The sequence below is a fragment of the Rhinoraja longicauda genome, chromosome 24, assembly GCF_053455715.1.
Source record: "Rhinoraja longicauda isolate Sanriku21f chromosome 24, sRhiLon1.1, whole genome shotgun sequence".
Taxonomy (NCBI): Eukaryota; Metazoa; Chordata; class Chondrichthyes; order Rajiformes; family Arhynchobatidae; genus Rhinoraja; species Rhinoraja longicauda.
Window position 1 is genome coordinate 19,219,223 of NC_135976.1, and position 24,635 is coordinate 19,243,857.

Consider the following 24,635-nt stretch of genomic DNA (forward strand, 5'->3'; position numbering starts at 1 on the left):
ATTGCAACGTTTAAGAAACATTTACACAGGTTGGCTGGTGTGGGCAAGTTGAGCTAAAGGGCCTGTTCCCTCGCTGTAAGACTCCATGACTCTATGATTCTAAACTGATATTTGACTTCAATATTATTTATCTTAAATATTTCAAAGAAGATTCCAGTTAAGTAACTATTATTTACTCACTTCCGATTTTTCTTGTAGAAATAGCACGTTGTGGCTATTAACAAGCAAGCAGTAACTGTCCCTGTGATTATTCCGATTTTCAAGAAGAAGTCTATTGTCTTGCATGTTGACACTCTTTGTTCCGGTAACGCCACACCGCCTTTGCACAGTTTTGGCTCCCACCACAGGTAGGTCGTTTTCTAGAAACCATTATAATAAATAAACTTTACATCAACCATGCCAATTTACCAATCTTTGTTTTTGTTTAAGAACCACATCACATAAACCCGTCTCCACCTGAATTTGCTACAACATTTTCCATCTCACACATCAATGGGGATATACTTGTCTGGAACTGGTGGTTACGTACGAGCATTTGAAATCAGGTACATAGTTCTGTTGCTGTCACCAGGATGGTGAACTGGGGTTCACACAATGTCTACCCTCTGGTTGCAAGAGTGCCGAGAAGATTGACGAGAATGTTGCCAGGACTCGAGGCCCTGAGCTACAGGGAGAGGTTGGTCAGACTGGGACTTCATTCCTTGGAGCGCAGGAGGATGAGGGATGATCTTGTGGAGGTGTATAAAATCATGAGGGGAATCGATAGGGTGAATGCACAAAGTATTTTACTCATGGTGGGGGGAATCAAGAACTTAAGGTGAGAGGGAAAGAGATTTAATAGGCACACGAGGAGTAATTTTTTTTTTACACAGAGAGCGGTGGGTTTTTTACACAAACGAGCTGCCAGAGGAGGTACAGACACAACTCAGCGGGTCAGGCAGTATCTCAGGGTGACATGAATAGCTGACGTCTGGGGTCGGCACTCTTCTTCAGACTGATTGCAGGAGTGTGGGGGTGGGCGTGTGTGCTGGAAGAAGACTGGAAGGGTGGAGGGGCTGGACAAAACATGGCAGGGCATAGGTGAACACAGATAAGGTGGGGGGAGGGGGGGGGGAGGGGGAGGTTTGATAGACAGATGGTTGGACAAAAGTCAGAGGTGAACACAAGCACAAGGTGTGAGAAAAAAGGATGAGAGAGATGTGAATTATGAAGTTAGAGGATTGACAAGGTGCAAATTGTATAGCTCGGGGAAGGGATGTAGATGGGGAGGGGAGTTGAGGCAGGTTGAGGACACTTGGACATGGGTAGGAAAGCTTTAGGGGGCTGTGGGTCGAACGTGGGCAAATGGGACAAGATTAGATGGGGCATCGTCGGTGTCGAAGGGCCTGTTTCTGTGCTTCATGACTCTTTGAGCTTTGATCTTTGAGCGTTGTTTTTGTACTGTGATGAGTTTGGTTCTCTGTCCGCCTGGAGCCAATGCAACTTGTTCCGCCAACTACTGTGGGGTTTCTGCCAACAAGTGTAAGCGGGAATTAATTGGTAGGTGGAGGCAGCCTGAACCGTCCACTCCTCCTACTCCTCGAGCAAAGAAGTATTTATATAGACAAATTCTCGGCCCTGCTATTACAGTGATTGTAAAAATATACAGGTGTGTCAAACACAGGGCATTTAAAGCTACTGAAACTGAACCAGGAAAAATAAACAGAAAACATCATTGCGAAATACATTCAAAATGCAGATCCAAATTCTACTCTACTACTCTTTCAAACTTTTGTGAACAATACATTGCCCATGGACATGACTGTGCTCATCACAGAGTCTGAGGAAGGGTCCCGACCTGAAACACAGCCTGTCCATGCCCTCCACAGATGCTGCCTCATAAGGTCATGTGACAGGAGCAGAATTAGGCCATTCAGCACGTCAAGTCCACTCCGTCATTCGATCATGGCTGATCTATCTCTCCCTCCTAACCCCATTCTCCTGCCTTCTCCCCATAACCTCTGACACCTGTACTAATCAAGATTCTATCTATCTCTTCCTTAAATATATCCACTGACGGCCTCCACAGCCTGCTGTTGCAAAGAATTCCACAGATTCACCACCCTCTGACTAAGAAATTCCTCTTCATCTCCTTCCTAAAAGAACGTCCTTTAATTCTGAGGCTGTGACCTCCAGTCCTAGACTCTCCCACCAGTGGAATCATCCTCTCCACATCCACTCTATCCAAGCCTTTCACTATTCTGTTCATTTCAATGTTCCCCCTCATTCTTCTAAACTCCAGCAAGTACAGGCCCAGTGCCCTCAAACACTCATCATATGTTAACCTACTCATTCCTGGGATCATTCTTGATCCCAGTGGAGGAGGTCCAGGTTAGAAAGATATGCTGCCTGACCCGCTGAGTTACTTCAGCACTGTGTGTATGTTTTGGTAAACCAACATTTGCAGTTCCTTGTGTCAGTATTTACATGGTATAACAGGTATAACAGAGCTTTATTTGGGAGACAGGATGTAGATTTGGAGAAAGTTCCTGACCCAAAATGTCACCCATCCTTTTTCTCCAGAGATGCTGCCTGACCCACTGAGTTACTCCAGTAATTTGTGTCTATCATTTGAAGATCCACAATGTAGAGAAACTGCAGAGATTTCACTGTGGCCTAACTAAGGTGCAGTGAACTGCAAATAGGAAAATATGTTGTACCTAGATCCCTAGTGTGTAGGAAGGAACTTCAGATGCTAGTTTATACCATAGATATACACAAAATGCTGGAGTAACTCAGCGGGTCATACACAAAATGCTGGAGTAACTGGGTTGTAAGCTGCCAAAGCGAAATATGATGTGTTGTTCCTCCAATTTGAATGTGGCTTCACTCTGACAGTGGAGGAGGCCCAGGATAGAAAGAGATGCTGCCTGACCCGTTGAATTACTCCAGCATTTTATGTCTATCCTAGTTCCCTAGGTAGCATTTAATGAGGGATAGGTAGCAGGAAACATGCTAAGACAGATCCATCCAAATAAATTGTCTTGCAACTTATTTGGGCATGGATCCCTCTTACCAAATATCCTGAGCAAACACCAAAGTGCTGGAGGAACTCAGCAGGTCAGGTAGCATCTGTGGAAGGAATGGACAGGCGATCGTTTTGGATCGGGATCATTCTTCAGAATTATGTAGTGGGGAGAAAGCAGGAAAAGAGAAGAGGGGCAAAGCCTGGCAAGTGATAGGTGGATAAAAGTGAGGGGGTGGGAATGAAAAGGAGACCAAAAGGTATCAGATAAGGAGAGAAGAGGTGGAGTGAAATGTAAAGCCATGGGGAGGGATATGGGTGGAAGGGGACAGGGGTAGGGGAAATCAAAGTGATTGGGGATGAGAAATGAACGTACGGAGGAGGGAGAAGGAGCACGGTGACTGGGGTGGAGGGAGATTGGGTCTGTGTTACCGAGTGTACTGATGGTTTACACCATTCAGCTGGGAATAACAATCAGAAACTCTGGCTCGAACTACATTGACACAAGGAACTCATTAATGACAGTCTCGCGGTTCACACGGGAAGTCATTCACATTGTGCCTGTGTCACACCGTACCTGGATTCCATTAATGCAAGCGCCCACGATCTCGTGGTAATCACTCTTTGAGCAGAGAGGGCAGGCCTCTGCCGTCTCCCACAAGAAGTGGAAGGTACAGCCATCGCATGTTCCTTCCTGGCACTTCCTGTAAACACAACAATACGCAGTAAGGCTATACGCTTTAACAAAGTACACCGTGGAGATTTCCCCCCTTGCCAGGATGACTTGTTTGGTTTCATCACCACACCACTGAACTGTCTGAAGAGTGGAGCAGATAGTTTCAAATTGCTACACTGCAATTACTCATCGTTACAGACACTACCTCGTTTCCATTTCAAGTACAAATCTACCTGTCTCCCAATTTGCTTTTAAAACCTTATCTCACCCCTACAAAAATTACTCCAAATATTATCCATATTTCTCACTTATGTTTCATTAATATTGCACTGGTAGTTTGAGTTTGAGTTTGAGATTGAGTTTAACTTTGAGTTTAGTTTAGTTTAGAGATACAGCGTGGAAACAGGCCCTTCGGCCCACCGAGCCCGCACTGACCAATGATCACCCGTACACGAGTTCTATCCGACACACCAGGGACAATATACAGAAGCCAATTAATCTATAAACTTGCATGTCTTTGGAGTTAAAGAATCTGAATATCTGAACTTCAACCTGTGAAGGCAGAACTGGAAATCAGGCAAGTCCTGAGCAAAAACACCAAGTGCTGGAGAGGCTCAGTGGGTCAGGCAGCATCTGTGGAGGGATGGGACAGACTCTCCACAAGTGCCGAGTTCCTCCAGTCCTTTGTGTTTCGCTCAAGATTCCAGCATCTGCGGTTCCTTGTGTCATCAGTCTGAAGAAGGGTCCCGACCCAAAACGTCACCTATCCATTCCCTCCCAGAAGCTCCTTGACCCACTGAGTTCCCCAGCACTTTGTGTTTTGCTCAAGATTCGAGCATCTTTATAAAATTATGATAGGCATAGCTATGGTAGGCATAGGCGAGGTAGAAACTTTTCCCAGGACAGAAATGTCGAAGACTGGTGGGCATGAGAGGGGCAAAGTTTCCTGGAGGTGTGTGAGTGCCTGTTGGGGGTGGTGGAGGAGGCAGATGCAATCGTGGCGTTTTGAGAAGCTTTTAGAAATGCACATGGATAATGCAGGGAATGGAGGGGTATGGATCTTGTACAGGCATAGGAGATTAGTCTAACTTGATATAATGGTTAGCGCAGACATTGTGGGCCAATTGTTGTTTTATTTTATGGTATGTATGTGTTTGTTTGTCTATGTATGTATGTGTGTGTATAAAATCTCTCTCTCTCTATATATATTATATATATATATATATATATATATATAAAAAACTTTTTTCTCGCTTATTATATTGTTTACAGAGCACTATGTTTACATATTCTGTTGTGCTGCTGCAAATAAGAATTTCATTGTTCTGTCTGGGACATATGACAATATAACACTCTTGACGATTTGCAGTTTCTCGTGTAAGTCCTGTTGGGTTCTGAAATTGCCACCAGAGGTCACTTTGCATCGCGCTTGCAGGCTGATGTTTTAGGCTGGCTCTTTGAACAGATACTTCTAAATTACATTTTATAATTTATAGTCGCCAATGGTTATTGGCGAGCTAAGAAAACCAATAGAACGTTAACTTTAGAATGAATTAAATGGGGCCTTCAAATCTATCTTTGCACTTATCCCAGTCTGTATTCCAAGTACGATTCTTATGTTAATCATTAAAGATTTAAAAGCAAGAGTGCAACGTGTCAGTTTTGGTCTTGATGAAACACTTTATCTGCACGGCTTGTTCACAGAGGTAGCCGAGATACGATTGGACAAAGGAGTCTGACCACCTCTGAAGTACAAACCCAGTCTGAAATCTGCACCAGTTGCTAGGATACCACGTCGCAAATCATGCACATTTTAACTGGAATTTTCATGCACGGGATTCCCCTTCACACCAGCACCCGCGCAGCTGTCAGCTGCAAATCACCTCCCCCCCCCACCCCACCCCCCATGCTTCTGACGTTAAAGCCTGTTGGAGTCACAGAAGGAGACTGGTAACCATGCACCCTGTTGGAAATGGACAGTGTGATCCACCATGCAGCCGACACCCTTAATGTATTTACTCAAAGGATCTGTCATTACTTTGGCACAGAAATGGTTCCTGAGCCAACATTTCCAGGTTTGCATCTCAGTCTCACTGTGGACGCTCTCCCATTTTTACAGGTCTGCGTGGATTCAGTAGATCTATGAAATACAAAGAAAAAGTGTCACTCATCCATCGGGCACCCCGCCCGCGCATGAAACCGTCCTCTCCGTTAAACCATCAAAGCTGATCACATGTAGATACCAGTCGCCATCTCAGGCAGTGGAGGCACTGCAGGTAAGATCTCCCGAAACAGTAAACCCTCATAAAAACAGACCTCGGGAGGATGGTATCCATTATTGCCGACTGTCCACTATAACCGAGTAAAGTATTCTCATGTATAAGTAGTGGAAACGAACAACTGCAGATGGTGGTTAATACACAAAAGGGACACAAAGTCCAAAAACTATCCATGTTCTCCAGATATAGAAACATCGAAAATAGGTGCAGGAGGAGGGCATTCAGCCCTTCGAGCCAGCACCGCCATTCATTGTGATCTTACCCGCTGTGTAACTCCAGCACTTTGTGTCTCTTACTGTAAACAAACATCTGCAGTTCCTTGGTTTCTAGCCAGGTTAAATGTCGTTGAAACCGTCCTGAACGCAGCAGGTTCATGCGGCACGGTGGCGCAGCGGTAGAGTTGCTGCCTCAGAGCGCCAGAGACTCCAGTCGATCATGACTGCGGGTGCTATGTGTACGGAGTTTGTAGGTTCTCCCTGTGACCGCGTGCATTTTCTCTCCCACACTCCAAAGATGGATAGCTCTGTAGGTTAATTGGCTTGGTATAATTGTAAATTGGCCCTAGTGTGTGTAAGGTGGTGTTATTGTATGGGGATCGCTGGTCGGCGTGGACTCAATTTTCTCTATGGTTTTGCCATCAGATGTGGGAATTCTTCCATTGACTTCCCATCCTCAATGGGCAATGTTAACACATCTTCTGTCCAGGTGGTGACTACAAATAGATCCAATTTTACCCTGGTTATGCCTTCCAAACCCTCCTATCGAACTATGCTTCCGGCACTCAAATGCAGATGATTTACCTGTAGTAGAAGGTATTTATTCACAAAATGCTGGAGTAACTCAGCGGGTCAGGCAGCATCTCAGGAGAGAAGGAATGGGCGACGTTTCGGGTCGAGACCCTTCTTCAGACTGATGTCAGGGGGGCGGGACAAAGGAAGGATATAGGTGGAGACAGGAAGGCAGTGGGAGATCTGGGAAGGGGGAGGGGAAGAGAGGGACAGAGGAACTATCTAAAGTTGGAGAAGTCAATGTTCATACCACTGGGCTGCAAGCTGCCCAGGCGAAATATGAGGTGCTGTTCCTCCAATTTCCGGTGGGACTCACTATGGCACTGGAGGAGGCCCATGACCTTTGATTTGTACCAGCATCTGCAGTTATTTTCTTACACTACCTGAAGTAGAAGATAGTATCAGGCAATGCTCCGGATTTTCCGCCTGGGAAGAGGTCAGCCACGGCCTTAATGTTATCGAGCTCTGTTTGAGTGGTTACTCCTGAAAATAGAGAGGAGATTCAAAGATTAGGGGGAGTTCAGGTGTTACCAGCAGCATTCGTCAATAATAATGAATTAGCATTCATAGCAAGAGGATTTGAGTATAGGAGCAGGGAGGTTCTGCTGCAGTTGTACAGGGCCTTGGTGAGACCGCACCTGGAGTATTGTGTACAGTTTTATCATATCATCATATCTATACAGCCGGAAACAGGCCTTTTCGGCCCTCCAAGTCCGTGCCGCCCAGCGATCCCCGTACATTTAACACTATCCTACACCCACTAGGGACAATTTTTACATTTACCCAGCCAATTAACCTACAAACCTGTACGTCTTTGGAGTGTGGGAGGAAACCGAAGATCTCGGAGAAAACCCACGCAGGTCACGGGGAGAACGTACAAACTCCTTACAGTGCAGCACCCGTAGTCAGGATCGAACCCGAGTCTCCAGCGCTGCATTCGCTGTAAAGCAGCAACTCTACCGCTGAGGAAAGACATTCTAGCCTTAGAGGGAGTACAGAGAAGGTTCACCAGATTGATTCCTGGGAGGCAGGACTTTCATATGAAGAAAGACTGGATAGACTCGGCTTATACTCGCTGGAATTTAGAAGACTGAGGGGGGATCTTATAGAAACATATAAAAAATTTAAGGGGTTGGAGAGGCTAGATGCAGGAAGATTGTTCCCGATGTTGGGGAAGTCCAGAACCAGGGGTCACAGCTTAAGGATAAGGGGGAAGTCTTTTAAGACCGAGATGAGAAAACATTTCTTCACACAGAGAGTGGTGAGTCTGTGGAATTCTCTGCCACAGAAGGTAGTTGAGGCCAGTTCATTGGCTATATTTAAGAGGGAGTTAGATGTGGCCCTTGTGGTTAAAGGGATCAGGGGGTATGGAGAGAAGGCAGGTACAGGTTACTGAGTTGGATGATCAGCCATGATCATATTGAATGGCGGTGCAGGCTCAAAGGGCCGAATGGCCTACTCCTGCAGCTATTTTCTATGTTTCTATGTTTCTAATAGAGAAAGATTGGAATGTTACATTACAGTTGTACAAGACATTGGGAAGGCAGTACTTAGGAGTACTGTGTTCAGTTTTAGTCTGCCACTAGACCAAACCTCTCCTGCATTGATGCAGCACCCTCTCCTTCCCCTCCCCCTCCCCCCTCCCTCGTTCCTCCTCCCCACTTCCCTCCCCCCACACCATCCCCCTTAACCCCCCTTATCCTCCCTCCTCCCCCGCTCCCTCCCCCCTCCTCCCTCCCTCCCTCCCCCCTCCCTCCCTAGGAGATAGATTTAATCTTTAAAATGTGAATAACTTTAAAAATATAACACCGATTTCAATGAAACTTCTTCAATTAGCACCAAAGGGACGACGGTGAGTAAGGTGGGCCTAAAATTGTTGCGCTAGCGTGTACCGTTTTGGCTGGTTCATGAACAAATAAACAAAAGAGTTTTAGTATATTGATAGAAAGAATTTCATTAAGATGCAAAGTGCAGAGAAGATTAAAAGTGGAGTTTAATAACAATGGCCTGTTTCCTTTATCATCATCACTTTTTTGCATATGTTTTATTCATTGTTCTTTATCTCTCCACATCATTGCCTACGTCTCTCGTTTCCCTTATCCCTAACCAGCCTGAAGAAGAGTCTTGACCCCAAATGTCACCCATTCCTTCTCTCCAGAGATGCTGCCTGTCCCGCTGAGTTACTCCAGCTTTTTGTGCCTATCTTCAGATTAATATTAAAATTAAGACTAAAATTAAATTTTAAAATAAAATTAAGATTAAGATGTGAAGAGTGCAGAGAATATTAAGATTACGATTTAGATTAAAATTAAAATGAGGATTAAGTTTAGGATAGAAATTTAAATCAATTGAAATTAATTTAAAAAAACAAGATTGGAAGTATTCAGATTTTTATTGAATTAATAAAAATTAAGATTAAAATTAATTTAAAATTAAGATTTAAGATGTTAAGAGTGCAGAGAGGATTAACTACTAAGTAAACTAAATCAGAAAGGGTGCAGAGAAGATTTATGAGGATGTTGCCAGGACTCGAAGGCCTGAGCTCTGGGAAGATAATGGGCTGGCTAGCACTTTATTCCTTGGAGGGCAGGAAGCTGAGGGGTGAATTTATAGACGTGTACAAATTCATATTGAGGGAATATATAGGATGAATGCATAGAGTGCTTTACCCATGGTAGGGGAATTAAGAATTAGAGGACACAGGTTTAAGGTGAGATGGAAAAGATCTAATAGGAGCCTAAGGGGCAACTATTTCACACAGAGGGTGGTGGGTGTATGGAACAAGCCTTCGGAGAGATAGTTAACGCAGGCACTATCAGAATGTTTAACAGACGTTTGGACAGGTACATAGATAGGATAAGTGTAGAGGGATATGGGCCAAGTGCGGGCAGGTAGGACTAGTGTAGATGAGGCACATTGGTCGGTGCAGACAAGTTGGGCCGTGGGGCCTGTTTCCATGCTTTATGACTCTATGCAAGGTACCATTGCAATGTTTAAGAAACATTTGGACAGGTACATGGAGAGGAAAGGTATGGGTGCTCTCTGTAGGGAATTTGTATGTTCTCCCTGTGACCTCGTGGGTTTCATAAGTTCATAAGTTATGGGAGCAGAATTAGGCCATTTGGCCCATCAAGTCTACTTAGTTTAGTTTAGTTTAGAGATACAGTGTGGAAACAGGCACTTCGGCCCACCGAGTTTGCACCGGCCAGCGATCCCCGAACATTAACACTATCCTACACACACTAGGGACAATTTACACTTATATCAAGCCAATTTACCTACATACCTGTACGTCTTTGGAGTGTAGGAGGAAACCGAAGATCTCGGAGAAACCCCACAAGGTCACGGGGAGAACATACAAACTCTCCGTACAGACAGCACCCGTAGTCGGGATCGTACCCGGGTCTCTGAGGCTGCAAGCACTGTAAGGCAGCAACTCTACCGCTGCGCCACCGTGCCGCCCTACTGCCGTACTCCGCATACTCCTTCTACTCTGGGTGGTGGGTGTATGGAACGAGCTGCCAAAGGAGGTAGTTGAGCCAGGTAGGAAAACAACATTTGAAAGACACTTGACCAGGTTTATAATAAAACACTTACCTATTAAATGGTCAGCGAGATTGATGGGATGGGAAGACATGACGGTTCTAAATCCCACCATATCGAATGGAACAAGTGTAGACTGGCAGATGTAAGATGTGACAGATCTGGCAAATCCTTCCCCCTCATCGAAGAACTCGTCCAGGGTTACATTGTCCACACAGGAGGCCAGCTTCCTTCCCTGAAATAAAACAGCGGCAGTGTTGAGCGGGTGTCGGGAGGGTTCTTGGGCAGAAAGCGTGGGGAAGCTGAGTGAATGCCGGCGGAGATGGATCTGCTCCCTACCTGGTTCCCACACAGGCTGATGTTGAAGTGATGGAAGAAGCGGACACCTTTCGGAGTAAACCGGGGCTCACTTGTAAAGCTGGTGATGTGGCTGAGAGGACTGAAGTCGTACTCCCAAGACTTCTGCCCTTCACGATGCACGAATCTGCAGTCATTGTAACACAGGTTGCGGTTCTGAGGAAGGAAGATATGCAAGGCTTCAACAAGGAGACAACACAACCAAAAAAAACACCGAGCACTGGAGTAACTCAGCGGGTCAGGCAGCATCTCTGGAAGACATGGATAGATGACATTTCGGGTCGGACCCTTCTTCAGGCCATTTGATAGGCAAGTGTTTTTGAAGATATACATGTCCCATATGGGCCAAAAACGCAGGCAAATTTAGTTTAGTTTAGTTTATTTTAGAGATAGCTGTGAAACAGGCCCATCGGCCCACAAAGTCCATGCCGACCAGCAAACACCCACACACTAGTTCTATCCTGTTTGCACGTTCTTCCTGTAACTGTATGAGTTTCCTCCGGGTGCTCCGGTTTCCTCCCACATCCCAAAGACGTGCGGGTTTGTAGGGTGATTGGCCTCTGTAAATTGCCCCTGGTGTGTCGGGAGCGGATGAGAAATTGGGATTAGAAATTGGGGTAACATAGAATTCGTGTGACGGGTGATCGATGTACAGCGTGGTCACGGTGGGCCGATGGCCGTTTCCATGTTGGATCACTAAATGAAACAAAACTTTTTAAGACTGAGGATGGATGACATAACCATCAGATTATCTCATAATTTACCTCAGATTATCCTCACAGCCCTGTGACCTGGCAATCCATGGGGGTTAATTCTTCTGAATTTATAGAGTGGCTAAATTCCTGAAAGAGCAATCCCAGTACAGTTGGATATTTTTTTAGCACTCATTGCATATTTGTTGAACATTTTTAAACTCACTATTTAAATGAAATGGCGGATAACAATGGCCATTTATTATAGTTGCCAACTGTATGTTTATTTCTCTGCACCACTTTCATTTTGTATTCTTCGCAATTCCCAGTGAACTCACTCACGAGGAACAGGCCCGACAGCCCACAATGTCCGTGCCATACATGATGCTAAGTTAATCACCTCTGCCTGCACATGATCCACATCCATCCATTCCCTGCCAACCTCAAAGCCTGTTAAAAGCCACTGTCCTATGTATCTGCCTTCACCACCACCCCTGGCAGTGCGTTCCAGTCGCCTACCACCCTCTTTGTAAAAAACTTGCCCGCACATCTCCTTTAAACTTTTCCCCCCAACCTTAAATCTCTGCCCTCTAGTTTTAATTAAAGAGATATAGCATGGAAACTGGCGGCTGTGGAGGCCAAGTCATTGGGTATTTTTTAAAGCGGGGATTGACAGAATCTTGATTAGTAAGGGTGTCAAAGGTTATGGGGAGAAGGCAGGAGACTGAAGGTAAGAGGGAAAGATAAATCAGCTATGATTGAATGGCAGCTTAGAATCAATGGGCTGAATGGCCTAATTCAGCTCCAATGACTTATGAACTAATGAACCTATGAAAGAGGCCCTTCGGCCCATTGAGTCCACACCAACCATCGATCAGCCGCTTACATTACTGCTATGTCATCCCACTTTCTCATCCACTCTCCGCACACCAGGGATACATTTACGGAAACTTCATCAAAAGCAAGAGTTTGTAAATCTTTACCAAATTACTTTGGGTGCCAGGGCCACAGGGGTCACAGGACTCCTTCCCCACGTAGTGATGAGGTTTGAGGTGTGTGTTCGGTGGGCATGCCTGGCATTTGTTGATCTCCTTGTTGACGTATTGTCCTGAAGCACAGGTCACGCAGAGAGATCCCGAGGAGGTTGACTCCAAGGCACAAGGTCCGCAGTGCGACGCCACGCCCCCTACCACATTGGTCACGTTGATGGAGTAGATCTTGGCCACATCCGATGAATACTTCCGGCTCTGAAATATTTAAGACCACAATAAATAAACATCAGTGGCATTTTTTTTTTTTTTTAAAGAAAAATAGATTTAAAATGAGAAATAAATTTATATAACTTCTTTTTCTTACAGTTTCGTAAGTTCTCGAAGCAGAATAAGGCCACTCGGCCCATCAAATCTACTTCACCATTCAATCATGGCTGTCTTTCCCTCTCAACCCTATTCCCCTTCCTTCAGCCCATAACCCCTGACACCTCTTTTGAAATACTGTCTACAACCAATCTTATCACTGTTTAAGATAAGGAAACACAACAGCCATAGATTTTAGCTAAAAATATGAAAACAAAGAGAAAAAGCAATGAAGAAATTGACATGGACTGAAGATGAAGTTGTAAGAACTCCAATTTTCTGACTGTTGGTAAGAACTCACGAATGTCTCAAAGTCCATCACCAAAATACCTAATCTGCCTAATCTAAGTAGTCCCATCTGCCCCGCGCTTGGCCCATATCCCTCCACACCTATCCTATCCATGTACCTGTCCAAGCGTCTCCTAAATGTTATGATAGTACTGCATTAACTACCTCCTCCTGCAGCTCATTCCATATACCCGCCACCCTTTCTGTATAAAAAATGACCCCTCAGGTTCCCATTAAATTCCCCTCCCCTCACTTCAAACCCATATCCTCATTTTCCTTACTCTGGGCAAAAGACGTGTCTAGCTCTTTGTGTCTTTTTTTTCCACAAGTGCAGGTACTGGCAAAAATAAATTATTAGCTCTGGTGCTGGGCTGGTTTCAAGAGTGAGCTGGTCTTTGATCTGGAGATAAGAGTTTACATTTCATTTTGGCACAACCTGTGAGCAGATAAGAAGTATAAGCGTATACCTCTTCAAACGATGCGCTGCGTTGGAATGTCCAGACAAAGGCGAGAGGCGATCCTCTTTCAATAACGTACGTGTACGACTGTTTCTCCCTCGAGCCGTTCCAGAGTTCCACTGACTGTGTATTTTCTGTTGTGGGCCCCTGGAATATTCACAGAGTAAGTTAAGGTTTATGACAAAACCTACGGCCAAAAAAACCTGCCGTGTATTAGTTTAGAGATAGAGCATGGGAAATAGGCCCTTCAGCCCACTGAGAACACGCCGGCCATTGATCACCCTTTCACACTAGTTCTACGTTATCCCACTGTCTCGTCCACTCACTGCACACCAGGAGCCATTTACAGAGGACCAATTAACCCACAAACCCCCGCACGGCTTTGGGATGTGGGAGGGAAGTGGAGCAGCCAGAGGAAACCCACGCAGTCACAGGGAGGACGTACAGATTCCCCACGGACAGCACCCAAGGTCAGGATTGAAACTGGGTCCCTGGCGCTGTGAGGCAGCGGCTCCAACATGCCAAGGCCCCGTAGCGTTGCTGCCATTTACCAACTGAGGACGGTCAAAGTCTGACCTTGGGGCTGCACAGAGCCGCAGCAGTAGACCCGCTGCCTTGCAGCGCCAGAGACTACACGTGACTACACGGGGACGGGTCGGAGGTTCCTGGCCGCACATCACGCATGTCTCTAACCCAGACACGTGACTGCACGTGACCACACGAGAGCAGATTGAAGGTCCATGGTGGCGCATCATCTGTGTCTCCAACCAGACACGTGACTCCACGGAGACAGGTCGGAGGTTGGTGGTGGCACATCACGCGCGTCACCACACAGGCCGGCGCGGGAGAGGACGGAGGGAGCTTACCACGCGGAAGTGCAGCTCGCAGTCAGCGCTGCACACCGTCTCGAAGATGAAGGTGATGCGAGCGATCTCCGGGTTGTCTTCAGTCACGATGGCCGACTGCGGGGGTCTGGGCAACAAACACAACACAGAGAGAAATGTCAGAGGAGGCACGGTCTCTCCAAAACAAAAAATGAAGTGGACTTTCAAAAGGGATTACTGCAATGCATAAAAGCAAACGTGGTTGGTGGAAACCTGAACATAGAACACAGAACAGTCCAGCACAGGAACAGGCCCTTCGGCCCGCAATGTCAGTGCCGAACATGATGCCAAGTTCTAATAATCTCCTCTGTCTGCACATGATCCATATCCCTCCATTTCCTGCATATCCTCGTGCCTATCCAAAGCCTCCTAAATGCCACTATCGTATCTGCTTCCACGACCACCCCTGCCGTGCGGTTCAAGTACCCATTCCTTTCTGTGTAAAAAAAACTTGCCCCTCATATCTCCTTTAAACACTTCTCCTCTCACCATAAAGGTATGCCCTCTTGACATTACCACCCTGGCAAAAATGTTCTGACTGTCTACCCTCTCTATGCTCTCAACACTTTACTTACTTCTACCATGTCCCCTCAACCTACCAAAAAAAAAACAAGTTTGTCCAACCTCATCCTGTAGCTAATACCCTCTAATCAAGACAGCATTCTGGTAAACCTCCATTGCACCCTCTCCAAAGCCTCCACATCCTTCTTGTAATGGACCAGAAATGCACGCAATGCTCCAAACGCGGTCTAACCAAACCCCCACAAAAGCTGCAACATAATTACGAACGCACACACGTTTGTGATGAAAGCAGAATGGAATCACTAAATTGCACACATCAGTTCATCAGTCACAGGAGAATGAGACCATTCAGCCCATCAAATCTACTCCGCCATTTAAATGGTTGCTCTATCTATCCTTCTCAACACCATTCTTCTACCTTCTCCCAATAACCTTTGATACCTTTACCAATCAAGAACCTAGGGCAACACGGTGGCGCAGCAGTAGAGTTGCTGTCTTACAGCACCAGAGACCCAGGTTCGATCCCCACTACGGGTGCTGTCTGTATGGAGTTTGTATGTTCTCCCTGTGACCGTGTGGGTTTTCTCCAAGATCTTCTGTTTCCTCCCATACTCCAAAGACATACAGATAAGTAGGTTCATTGACGGTGTACAAGTATATTGTCCCTTGTGTGTGTAGGATAGTGTTAATGTGAGGGGATCGCTGGTCGGTGCGGACTTGATGGGCTGAAGGGCCTGTTTCCATGCTGTATCTCTAAACTAAACTAAACTAAACCTGGCAATCTCTGTTTTTAAAATACCCAATGACGTTCTCCATGGTCATCTGTGGCAATGATTTCCACAGATTCACCACCCTCTGGCTAAAGATTCCTCCTCATCTCCATTCTAAAGGTACGTCCTTATATTCTGAGGCTGTGCCTGCTGGAACTAGACTCTCCCACTGGTGGAAACATCCTCTCCGTATTCACTCACTCTCTCATTAAAAATATATTTATATATGAATGCCAAGTAACCCATCAGTTCACAGTGGCTCTCAGAGAACTCCCATCTTCTTCACTGAGTGTCTAGTATAACATTCTTTCTCACATGCTGATCAGGGGTGCAACAATGCCACAGTGGTAGTGTTGCTGCCTTACAGCACCAGAGACCCAGGTTCGATCCTGACCACGGGTGCTGTCTGTACAGAGTTTGTATGTTCTCCCTGTGACCGTGTGGGTTTTCTCCGGGTGCTCCAGTCTCCTCCCACACTCCAAAGAAGTACAGGTTTGTAGGCTAATATGGCTTTGGTAAACGACTGTAAATTGTCCCTAGTGTGTAGAATCGTGCTAATGCACAGGGTGACCACTGGTCGGCACGGACTCGGTGGGCCACATGGCCTGTTTCCGCACTGTATCTCTAAAATTTAAACTCTATAGAAGAACAGAATCTAATTCTTGGTGCATTAGGTGCTGTACCTTTAAAATCTAAAATAAAACTTCCATACACCCACAAGGGTTAATTCATAGTAAACCATCCAGACCAGCAGCCAGCATATCTGTGGGACGTTACAGAAAACCACAGGTCCCAGGCAAAGCCACGGATCTCAGGGAGTACACGCAAACTCCACACAAACAGCACCGTTCTTGGCAGAAACAAACATCAGTCACTGGAACCAGGAGGGAGCGAACTCCGAGCGGCCGCTTCCCTGTGAAGACCTAAGCACCCCGCATGGAGGCTGAAGATCTCGCTTACGTGAATCCTTGAACGGCCATCGTCAGCATCAAGTAATTATTGTCGGCTCCAGCCATGGTGCTCTGCACATGGTCCTCAGCCACCTCCCACCCTGAAACAAAGCGGAGTATTTAAATAACAAAAACAAGCACCAATGCTCAGAGCAAACAGTCAATGCACAGGAAACGACACTGGAGTAATTCAGCGGATCAGGCAACATCTCTGGACAGGTGATGTTTCGGGTCAAGACCCTTCCCTTTAAAAATACCCAAGACATTGGATATTTTTAAAGTGGAGGTTTATAGGTTCTTGATTTATAAGGATGTCAAAAGTTATGGTGAGAAAGCAGGAGAATGGGGTTGAGGGGAAAATTGGATCCGCGATGATCAAACGGCAGAATGAACTTGATGGGCCGAATGGTCTAATTCTGCCCTGATATCTGATGGATGTATAAACAAGATGGCTGGTTTCTTCCTGATTCCCTAGGTTCAGAGAACATGGAATAGGTAAGGCAACAAGTCCACGGGGGCCAAATGCCAAACTATCTCTCACTTGAATGAATTTCCATTTTGGTATCCCCCTCTTGGGGAACAAATATCTATACTGCATCTACATGGGTACATACATGATGCAGTAAAAGCTCATCTCTGCAATCAAGTGTCAAAAGGGTTTAATTGTCATAGATACCAAAGATGGAACAATGATACTCTTACAGCAGCATAACAGATCTGTAAACACAGTATATATATATATATATAATATGTAATAAACACAAAAAGTTCAATAAATTTTAAAAAACAATATTAGTGCAAAACAAAAGACCAAAGTCCATAGTGCAAGCAAGACAATTCGTAGTTTAGTTGATGTTTGTCATGTTCAAGAGCCTGATGGTTGTTGGGCAGAAGTTGATCCTGAACCTGTAGGTCTACACGTAGAGAGAGTTGGGGTGGAGGGAGCAAAAATTGGGATGATACACACAGGGGCATCATGTGCCAAGCAAAGGGTATGGGGCAATGGTGAGTGATTGAGAATGGGTGCCAGGGCTATGTAGAAATTTTGGAAACGCTTATGTGTTGGTGGATTCAAGTTCTAGAGGCAATGGTCATTGCCGCAGTCAGTCAGTTCCCAGTTAAATTACACAGAAGCAGGTCTTAACTGTTAGAGATACTGGTATTATAGACAGTGATGATGGTTATTAAGAATTACAGTGGGATCTTGATCAGCGGGATAAATGGGCCGAGGAATGGCAAATGGAGTTTAATTCAGATAAGTGCAAGCTGTTGCATTTGGGAAGTCAAATAAGGGCAGGACTATCATGGTGAATAATAGTGCCCTGGGAGTGTCATAGAGCAGAGGGAACTAGGAATACAGGTACATAGATCCCTGAAGGTGAAATTGTAGGTAGACTCTATGGGGTGTGTGCAGAAAACGGAGCCACTCTTTGACCGATGACACTGTAGGCCAGGTATGTAGGATGGAGTTCTGCACATGACATAATTTGGAAAGTCATTTGACAGCTTTAAGCATATTCAGTTAACATGGTGAAATTAGTGCAATATATACAAGAACACAGTAGAGGAGCCACACAGGTCAGTACCAAGTTGTTAAACATGACTAGGCTTTTGGTTTCAACTATTGCAAAGCCCATTTGGCTGTTGAATGGAAAGGTGTATTTATTATTCCATATACCACATTAATTCTACTTACCATTCATCCCACCACAGCCTTGTTCCATCCCACTGAAGCAGGAACTGTTCATATTTTTAGGCAAGGTGTTCCACCACTTGTATTCAAAACCCTGGATTGGTTCCGTTCCAACAGCGCACTTGATGCAGACTGAAGAGAGATAAATACATGGACATTACCTCAACAGCCAAACGTATCTGTCAGGCACCCTGCCCAGGACTGTCTCCTATATGATCTCCTCCAATCTTCTACTCACGAATTCTACGAATGAATGAATGAATTAATTAATAAGTTTATTGGCCAAGTATGCAGTTACAAGGAATGTGCCTTGGTGCTCCGCTCACAAATGACAACACAAACATACAGTTAACAATTAAGAATAAAGCACAAACACATCAAAAATATAATGATACACCATTACCTCTAAACATGTGGGTGAAAATAAACCAGAGCAAAAAAGAGACTACAGACTTTGGTTATTGAGTAGAACTATCGCTCGTGGAAAAAAGCTGTTTTTATGTCTGGCTGTGGCTGCTTTGACAGTCCGGAGTCGCCTTCCAGAGGGAAGTGCTGCGAAGAGTTTGTGGCCAGGGTGAGAGGGGTCAGAGATGATCTTGCCCGCTCACTTCCTGGCCCTTGCAGTGTACAGTTCATCAATGGGGGGAAGGTTGCAGCCAACAACCTTCTCAGCTGTGCGAACGATCCGTTGCAGCCTCCGGATGTCATGCTTGGTGGCTGAGCCAAACCAGACCATGACGGAGGTGAGGACGGACTCAATGATAGCAGTATAGAATTGGACCATCATTGTCTGTGGCAGATTGTGTTTCTTCAGCTGCCGCAGGAAGTACATCCTCTGTTGGGCCTTTTTGACTGTGGAGTCGATGGTGGCTCCCCATTTAAGATCCCTGGAGATAATGGTTCCAAGGAACTTAAATGACTCCACAGATGTGACTGTGGTGTTGTTGATGGTGAGTGGGGGGAGGGGAGGGGGATCACTTCGAAAGTCTACAATTAGTTCCACTGTCTTGAGAGCATTGAGCTCCAGGATGTTGTGATGGCACCAGGATGCCAGCTGTGTCACTTCCCGTCTGTAGGCAGATTCCTCCCCATCCTGGATCAGTCCAATCAGGGTAGTGTCATCCGCAAACTTGAGGAGCTTGACAGAGGAGTCTTTGGAGGTGCAGTCGTTGGTGTAGAGAGAGTAAAGGAGAGGGGGGAGTACGCAACCTTGCGGTGCTCCTATGCTGAGGGTCTGCGGGTCCGAGATGTGCTTTCCCAGCCTCACATGCTGCTTCCTGTCTGCCAGGAAGTTGATGATCCACTGACAGAGGGGTTCAGGCACAGTCAGCTGGGAGAGTTTGTAGTGTAGTAGCTCTGGCACAATGGTGTTAAAAGCAGAGCTAAAGTCCATAAACAGAATCCTGGCAGTGGTCCCCTTGTGGTCTAGGTGCTGGAGGATGAAGTGCAGGCCTAGATTGACTGTGTCAGCCACCGATCTATTGGCCCTGTGTGCAAACTGCAGGGGGTCCAGCAGGGGGTTTGTGATGTTTTTCAGCTGGGCCAGCACGTCTTTCAAAGGTCTTCATGACTACAGAGGTAAGTGCAACAGGCCTGTAGTCATTAAGACCAGTGATCCTTGTCTTTTTGGGTACAGGGACAATAGTGGAGACATTGAAGCAGGCAGGGACAGTGCAGGTTTGCAGGGACTGGTTGAAAATGTCAGTCTAGGTCGGTGCCAGTTGTTTGGCACAGAGCTTGAGGGTGGTGGGGGAAACATTGTCCAGTCCTGGAGATTTCCGGCTTTTCTGTTTTCTAAATAGCCTCTCCACCTCCATAATTACTATTGTTAAACTGGAGTCATTCTGTGAGGATGTGCAAATTGGTGATTGCAGAGAAGGGGGGGGGGGGGGGTGGGGGAGGGAGGGCCAGTCTTTGCAAACTCCGGCCAGTCTCTGAGTAGGTGTGAATTGCTGCTTGGGGAGGAGTGGGTGGGGACGGATCCAGTCTTTGCAAACTGGGGTCAGTCTTTGAGTACGTGTGAAGTGGTGATGGGGGGAGGGGGTCCCAGGATTATGTTTCTGTTTCTCAAACCTGCAGTAAAACTCGTTCAGGTTGTTGGTCAGCTGACGATTGTCCAAGGAGCGTGGGGTTTTCCTCTTGTACCCGGTGATTTCTTGCAAACCCTTCCAGAAGAGTCATTAGCTGAGAACTTGTTTCTCAGCTTCTCAGAGTACCTTTCCTTGGACGCTCTGATTCCTTTTCTCAGCCTGTACTTGGCCTGCCTGCAGAGATCTGTATCCCTGTAGGCCTCATCTTTTGACTGGCGGAGCTGTCTGAGTTCTGCTGTGAACCAGGGCTTCTTGTTGTTGAACCAGATCCGGGTCTTCGTGGGAATGCAACTATCCTTGCAAAAGCTGACATAGGATGTCACAGTGTCTGTGTGCTCATCGAGGCTTGTGGTTGCTTCCCTGAACACATTCCAATCAGTGCAGTCAAAGCAGGACTGTAGTTTTTCAATGCCCTCACTTGTCCACTTTTCTTCAGATTCAGACTCGTTCCATATACCTGTTCAAATATCTTTTTAATGTTGTTATAATACCTTGCTCAACTACCTCCTCCGGCAGCTCGTTCCATATATCCATATACCTGTGTGAAAAAGTTGCTCCTCAGGTTTGTATTAAATCTTCTCCCTCTCACCTTAAACCAATATACTCTGGTTCTTGATTCCTCTACCCAGGGTAAAAGACTTCTGCTTCACCCTGTCTATTCCCTTCAAGGTTTTATACACCTCAACTACTTTGTCAGTCCTTAGCAGCATTGCACTGGCAGAAAGAACTCCAACTTCAAAGAAGGATAAAGGATAATGTTTAGTCATCAACCAACAGTTCATCTAGATTATACTGTATGAGTCATGATGGTTGTGTGCAATTATTTGCCACATATCCTGCATCAGTGTCTACCAACCCTGAGCTAAGAAGAGGCAATATCCAAGTTCAAATCTTTCCTCCGTCAGAAGAAGGTCCCACCCTGAAACGTTCATTCCTGTCCATTCCATCCACAGATGCTGCCTGGCACACTGAGTTCCTTCAGGAGTAGCCAATTCTAAAACTAGAGAGCACAGGTGTAAGATGAGAGGGAAGAGAAAATACAAAGGTGCCAAGGCAGTTTCCCTTCTTGTCACAGAAGTGGATTCATTACAATTGCTCCACTTTTTAAAATCGTTATTTACTGGACTTTATTGTGCGCTAAATGTTATTCCCTTTATCTTGATCGCAATCAAGTACAGTCTTTGCATTGACTGGATGGCACGCAACAAAAAAGGTTTTCACTGTACCTCGGTACACGTGACAATAATAAACTGAACTAAACTAGATATAAGAGGGATCTCTGGGGCAAAGTTTTTACTCAGAGGGTCGTCCGTAACTGGAATGAGCTGCCAGAGGAAGCACTACGATACGATACGATACGATACGATACAATAGAACTTTATTTATCCCAGGAGGGAAATTGATCTGGTAAAAGTCATAAAACACAAGATACATGAAACATGAAATTAAAGTGACGAGTGGAAAGGATTGGGAATGTGCAAAAAACGTTGTGTTACGGTGAGCAACCTTCCTGAACCGTTCTTACATTCATTATTCATTAATCCCTTGCTCAGTCGTTCTATTTCACAACATTTCCACAGCCACTGACAGCAGGACTGGAACTACCAGTTTCAAAAGCCTGTTCTGCACAAATATATCTGCAGGGTAATTTGCAACTTAAAGTGCAGCTCACAAAATTTGCCTGAACAACCATTGCCTTTTATAGTCATCTGCCCCTGAAAATTAAACCAATGCCGTATTCCATTTAACTCCAACAAAATGGCTTATATTCCTGTGGAAACAAGGAACTGCAGGTGCTGGTTTACAAAGAAACACACAAAGTGCTGTAGTAACTCAGCGGGTCAGGCAGCATCTCTGGAGAACGTGGATAGGTGACGCTTCAGATTGGGACCCTTCTTCAGGCTGTGCTCGGCTTGTATTTCTCTCCTGTCACTGATCACGCAGGGAAGAATAAAAGTAAATTGTCTTTCTCGTCATCTACGTACGGTGCTTTTTTGTTTGTGGATAAAGAGGTGCTGGTAACTTATCAATGACAATTTAATCTACATTTATCAACAATTTTTTTACCATCAATATCCTCCCCTCATCTGTTTCGATTTTGTGACCATTCAACTAACACTTTATTAAACTAATAACTATAAAGTATGAAATCAACGCATGTTAAAAAGTAAACATATTATTTAATAATATACACGAATAATGTTTGAGAGACTTTTGCGTCACATACTGCCACAAAAAAGCTCTGTCTACGTACATCCAATACTTGCTAACTCCGAGGTGATTGGTAAATAGGGGCAGCTGATAAAAAGAAAAAATATTTTCTGGCTTGAATAGTTTGAATCTAAGATGTGGCAAAAATTATTTTGTATAGTGAAAGCAAAACGTATTTGAAAGGAAAATAACATTGCTGAAGAAGGAGGCTAACTGGGTTGGCCAGTCAAATTCTAGCAGAGGATTTTACAAAAAGCTGGAGAAACTCAGCGGGACAGGCAGCATCTCTGGAGAGAAGGAGTGGGTGACGTTTTGGGTTGAGACCTCTCGACCTGAAACGTCACCCATTCCTTCTCTCCAGATATTCTGCCTGCCCCGCTGAGTTACTCCAGCTTCGGGTGTCTATCTTTGGTTAAAGCAGCACCTGCAGTTCCTTCTTGCACACTAGCAGAGGTTTGCTGTGTCAATCATACTGTGGGCAATGATAAGAATGAAACTGTAGCCTCAGGTCGATAAAGTAAATGCAAATAATTTTATCAATCGATCATAACTGCAAGCATAATTTAGTATGGGTGCAATGCAAACATCGCCAAATTCTGACAAGTCTAACATCACATCTAACATCATCTTTGAATAATGGCATCTAAAATGGCGGCCCCCTCATGTGTAATAAATGCAAAATGAATTTCACTGTGCAGCTGCGTATGTGACAAAAAAAAGCTATGTTGAACTAAATTAATCTGCTCCATGAAGGCATTCAAGTCACGTAATTAACCCATTGGACGACAGCAGAAACCTTCAACAGTGGTGGAGTTAAACAAGGCCATGTCTCTGCCCCAGTCTTTCTTGCCTCCGACAGACTTTACAGTGGAGCTCATCCACAGAATACATGGGAAACACGGCATATCATAACATATGGTCGGCGTGGGCAAGTTGGGCCAAAGGATCTGTTTCCACGGTGTATCATTCTCTGACTCTAAGAGCTTTGTGTTAGCTCTGAAGATTAGCTCCAGAATCAAGATCACTCAATCCTCAAAAGACACAAAGTGCTGGAGTAACTCAGCGGGTCAGGCAGCAATGAGCAGGAACATTGATAGGTGACCTTTCAGGTTGGACTCTTCTTCAAGCTGATCCTTCTTGAGAAGAAGGGTCCCAACCCGAAATGTTGCCTGTCCATTCTGAGAATGTAGCATTCTCCAGGGATGCTACCTGCCCTGCTGCGAGACTCTAGCGCTGTGTGTCTTCTCTTTCCTGAAACCCTCTGCCTGCCCCCCTTTTCCTGACTTTTAAGTTTTCTTAAAAATAGCTTTTGAAAAAGGATGGGCGACTTTTCAGGTCAGGACCCTTCTTCAAACCGAAGAGAACCAAGCCGACCCGCTGAGTTACGCCTGCACTTTGTGTCACTCAGGTAGGCTGCAATGGCTTCAGCTGTCACTGCAGAAGCCACACAAGCACCCCTCCCAACAACCCTGCAAGATATAAGAATACAGGACGACAATAGACAATAGACAACAGGTGCAGGAGTAGGTCATTCGGCCCTTCGAGCCAGCACCGCCAGTCAATGTGATCATGGCTGATCATCCACAATCAGTACCCCGTTCCTGCCCTCTCCCCATACCCCCTGACTCCGCTATCATTAAGAGCTCTATCTAACTCTCTCTTGAAAGAGTCTCCAGAGAATTGGCCTCCACTGTCTTCTGAGACAGAGAATTTCACAGATTTACAACTCTGAGTGAAAAAGTTTTGCCTCATCTCCGTTCTAAATGGCCTACCCCTTATTCTTAAACTGTGGCCCCTGGTTCTGGACTCCCCCAACATTGGGAACATGTTTCCTGCCTCGAGCGTGTCCAATCCCTTAATAATCTTATATGTTTCAATAAGATCCCCTCTCATCCTTCTAAATTCCAGTGTATACAAGCCCAGTCGCGCCAGTCTTTCAACAAAATTGCACACAGTACTCCAGGTGTGGTCTCACTAGGGCCCTGTACAACTGCAGAAGGACCTCTTTGCTCCGATACTCAACTCCTCTTGTCATGAAGGCCAACATGCCATTAGCTTTCTTCACTGCCTGTTGT

At 45.4% G+C, this 24,635-nt stretch overlaps 1 protein-coding gene across 5 annotated transcripts in view; it reads right to left on the bottom strand.

Annotated features, from left to right (window-relative positions):
• LOC144605287 (endosome/lysosome-associated apoptosis and autophagy regulator 1-like) overlaps positions 1 to 24,635 on the bottom strand; it is a 95,824-nt gene that overhangs the window by 11,166 nt on the left and 60,023 nt on the right. For all 5 annotated transcript variants that reach the window (XM_078420393.1, XM_078420389.1, XM_078420391.1 and 2 more), the window contains exons 10-20: positions 18,263 to 18,391; positions 16,577 to 16,667; positions 14,307 to 14,412; positions 13,450 to 13,587; positions 12,323 to 12,586; positions 10,630 to 10,803; positions 10,345 to 10,525; positions 7,131 to 7,230; positions 5,719 to 5,820; positions 3,582 to 3,708; positions 181 to 359 (exon numbers count right to left, since the gene is read on the bottom strand). In XM_078420393.1, coding sequence (XP_078276519.1) covers positions 181 to 359; positions 3,582 to 3,708; positions 5,719 to 5,820; positions 7,131 to 7,230; positions 10,345 to 10,525; positions 10,630 to 10,803; positions 12,323 to 12,586; positions 13,450 to 13,587; positions 14,307 to 14,412; positions 16,577 to 16,667; positions 18,263 to 18,391 — 1,591 coding nt within the window. The remainder of the gene's footprint in view (positions 1 to 180; positions 360 to 3,581; positions 3,709 to 5,718; positions 5,821 to 7,130; positions 7,231 to 10,344; positions 10,526 to 10,629; positions 10,804 to 12,322; positions 12,587 to 13,449; positions 13,588 to 14,306; positions 14,413 to 16,576; positions 16,668 to 18,262; positions 18,392 to 24,635) is intronic.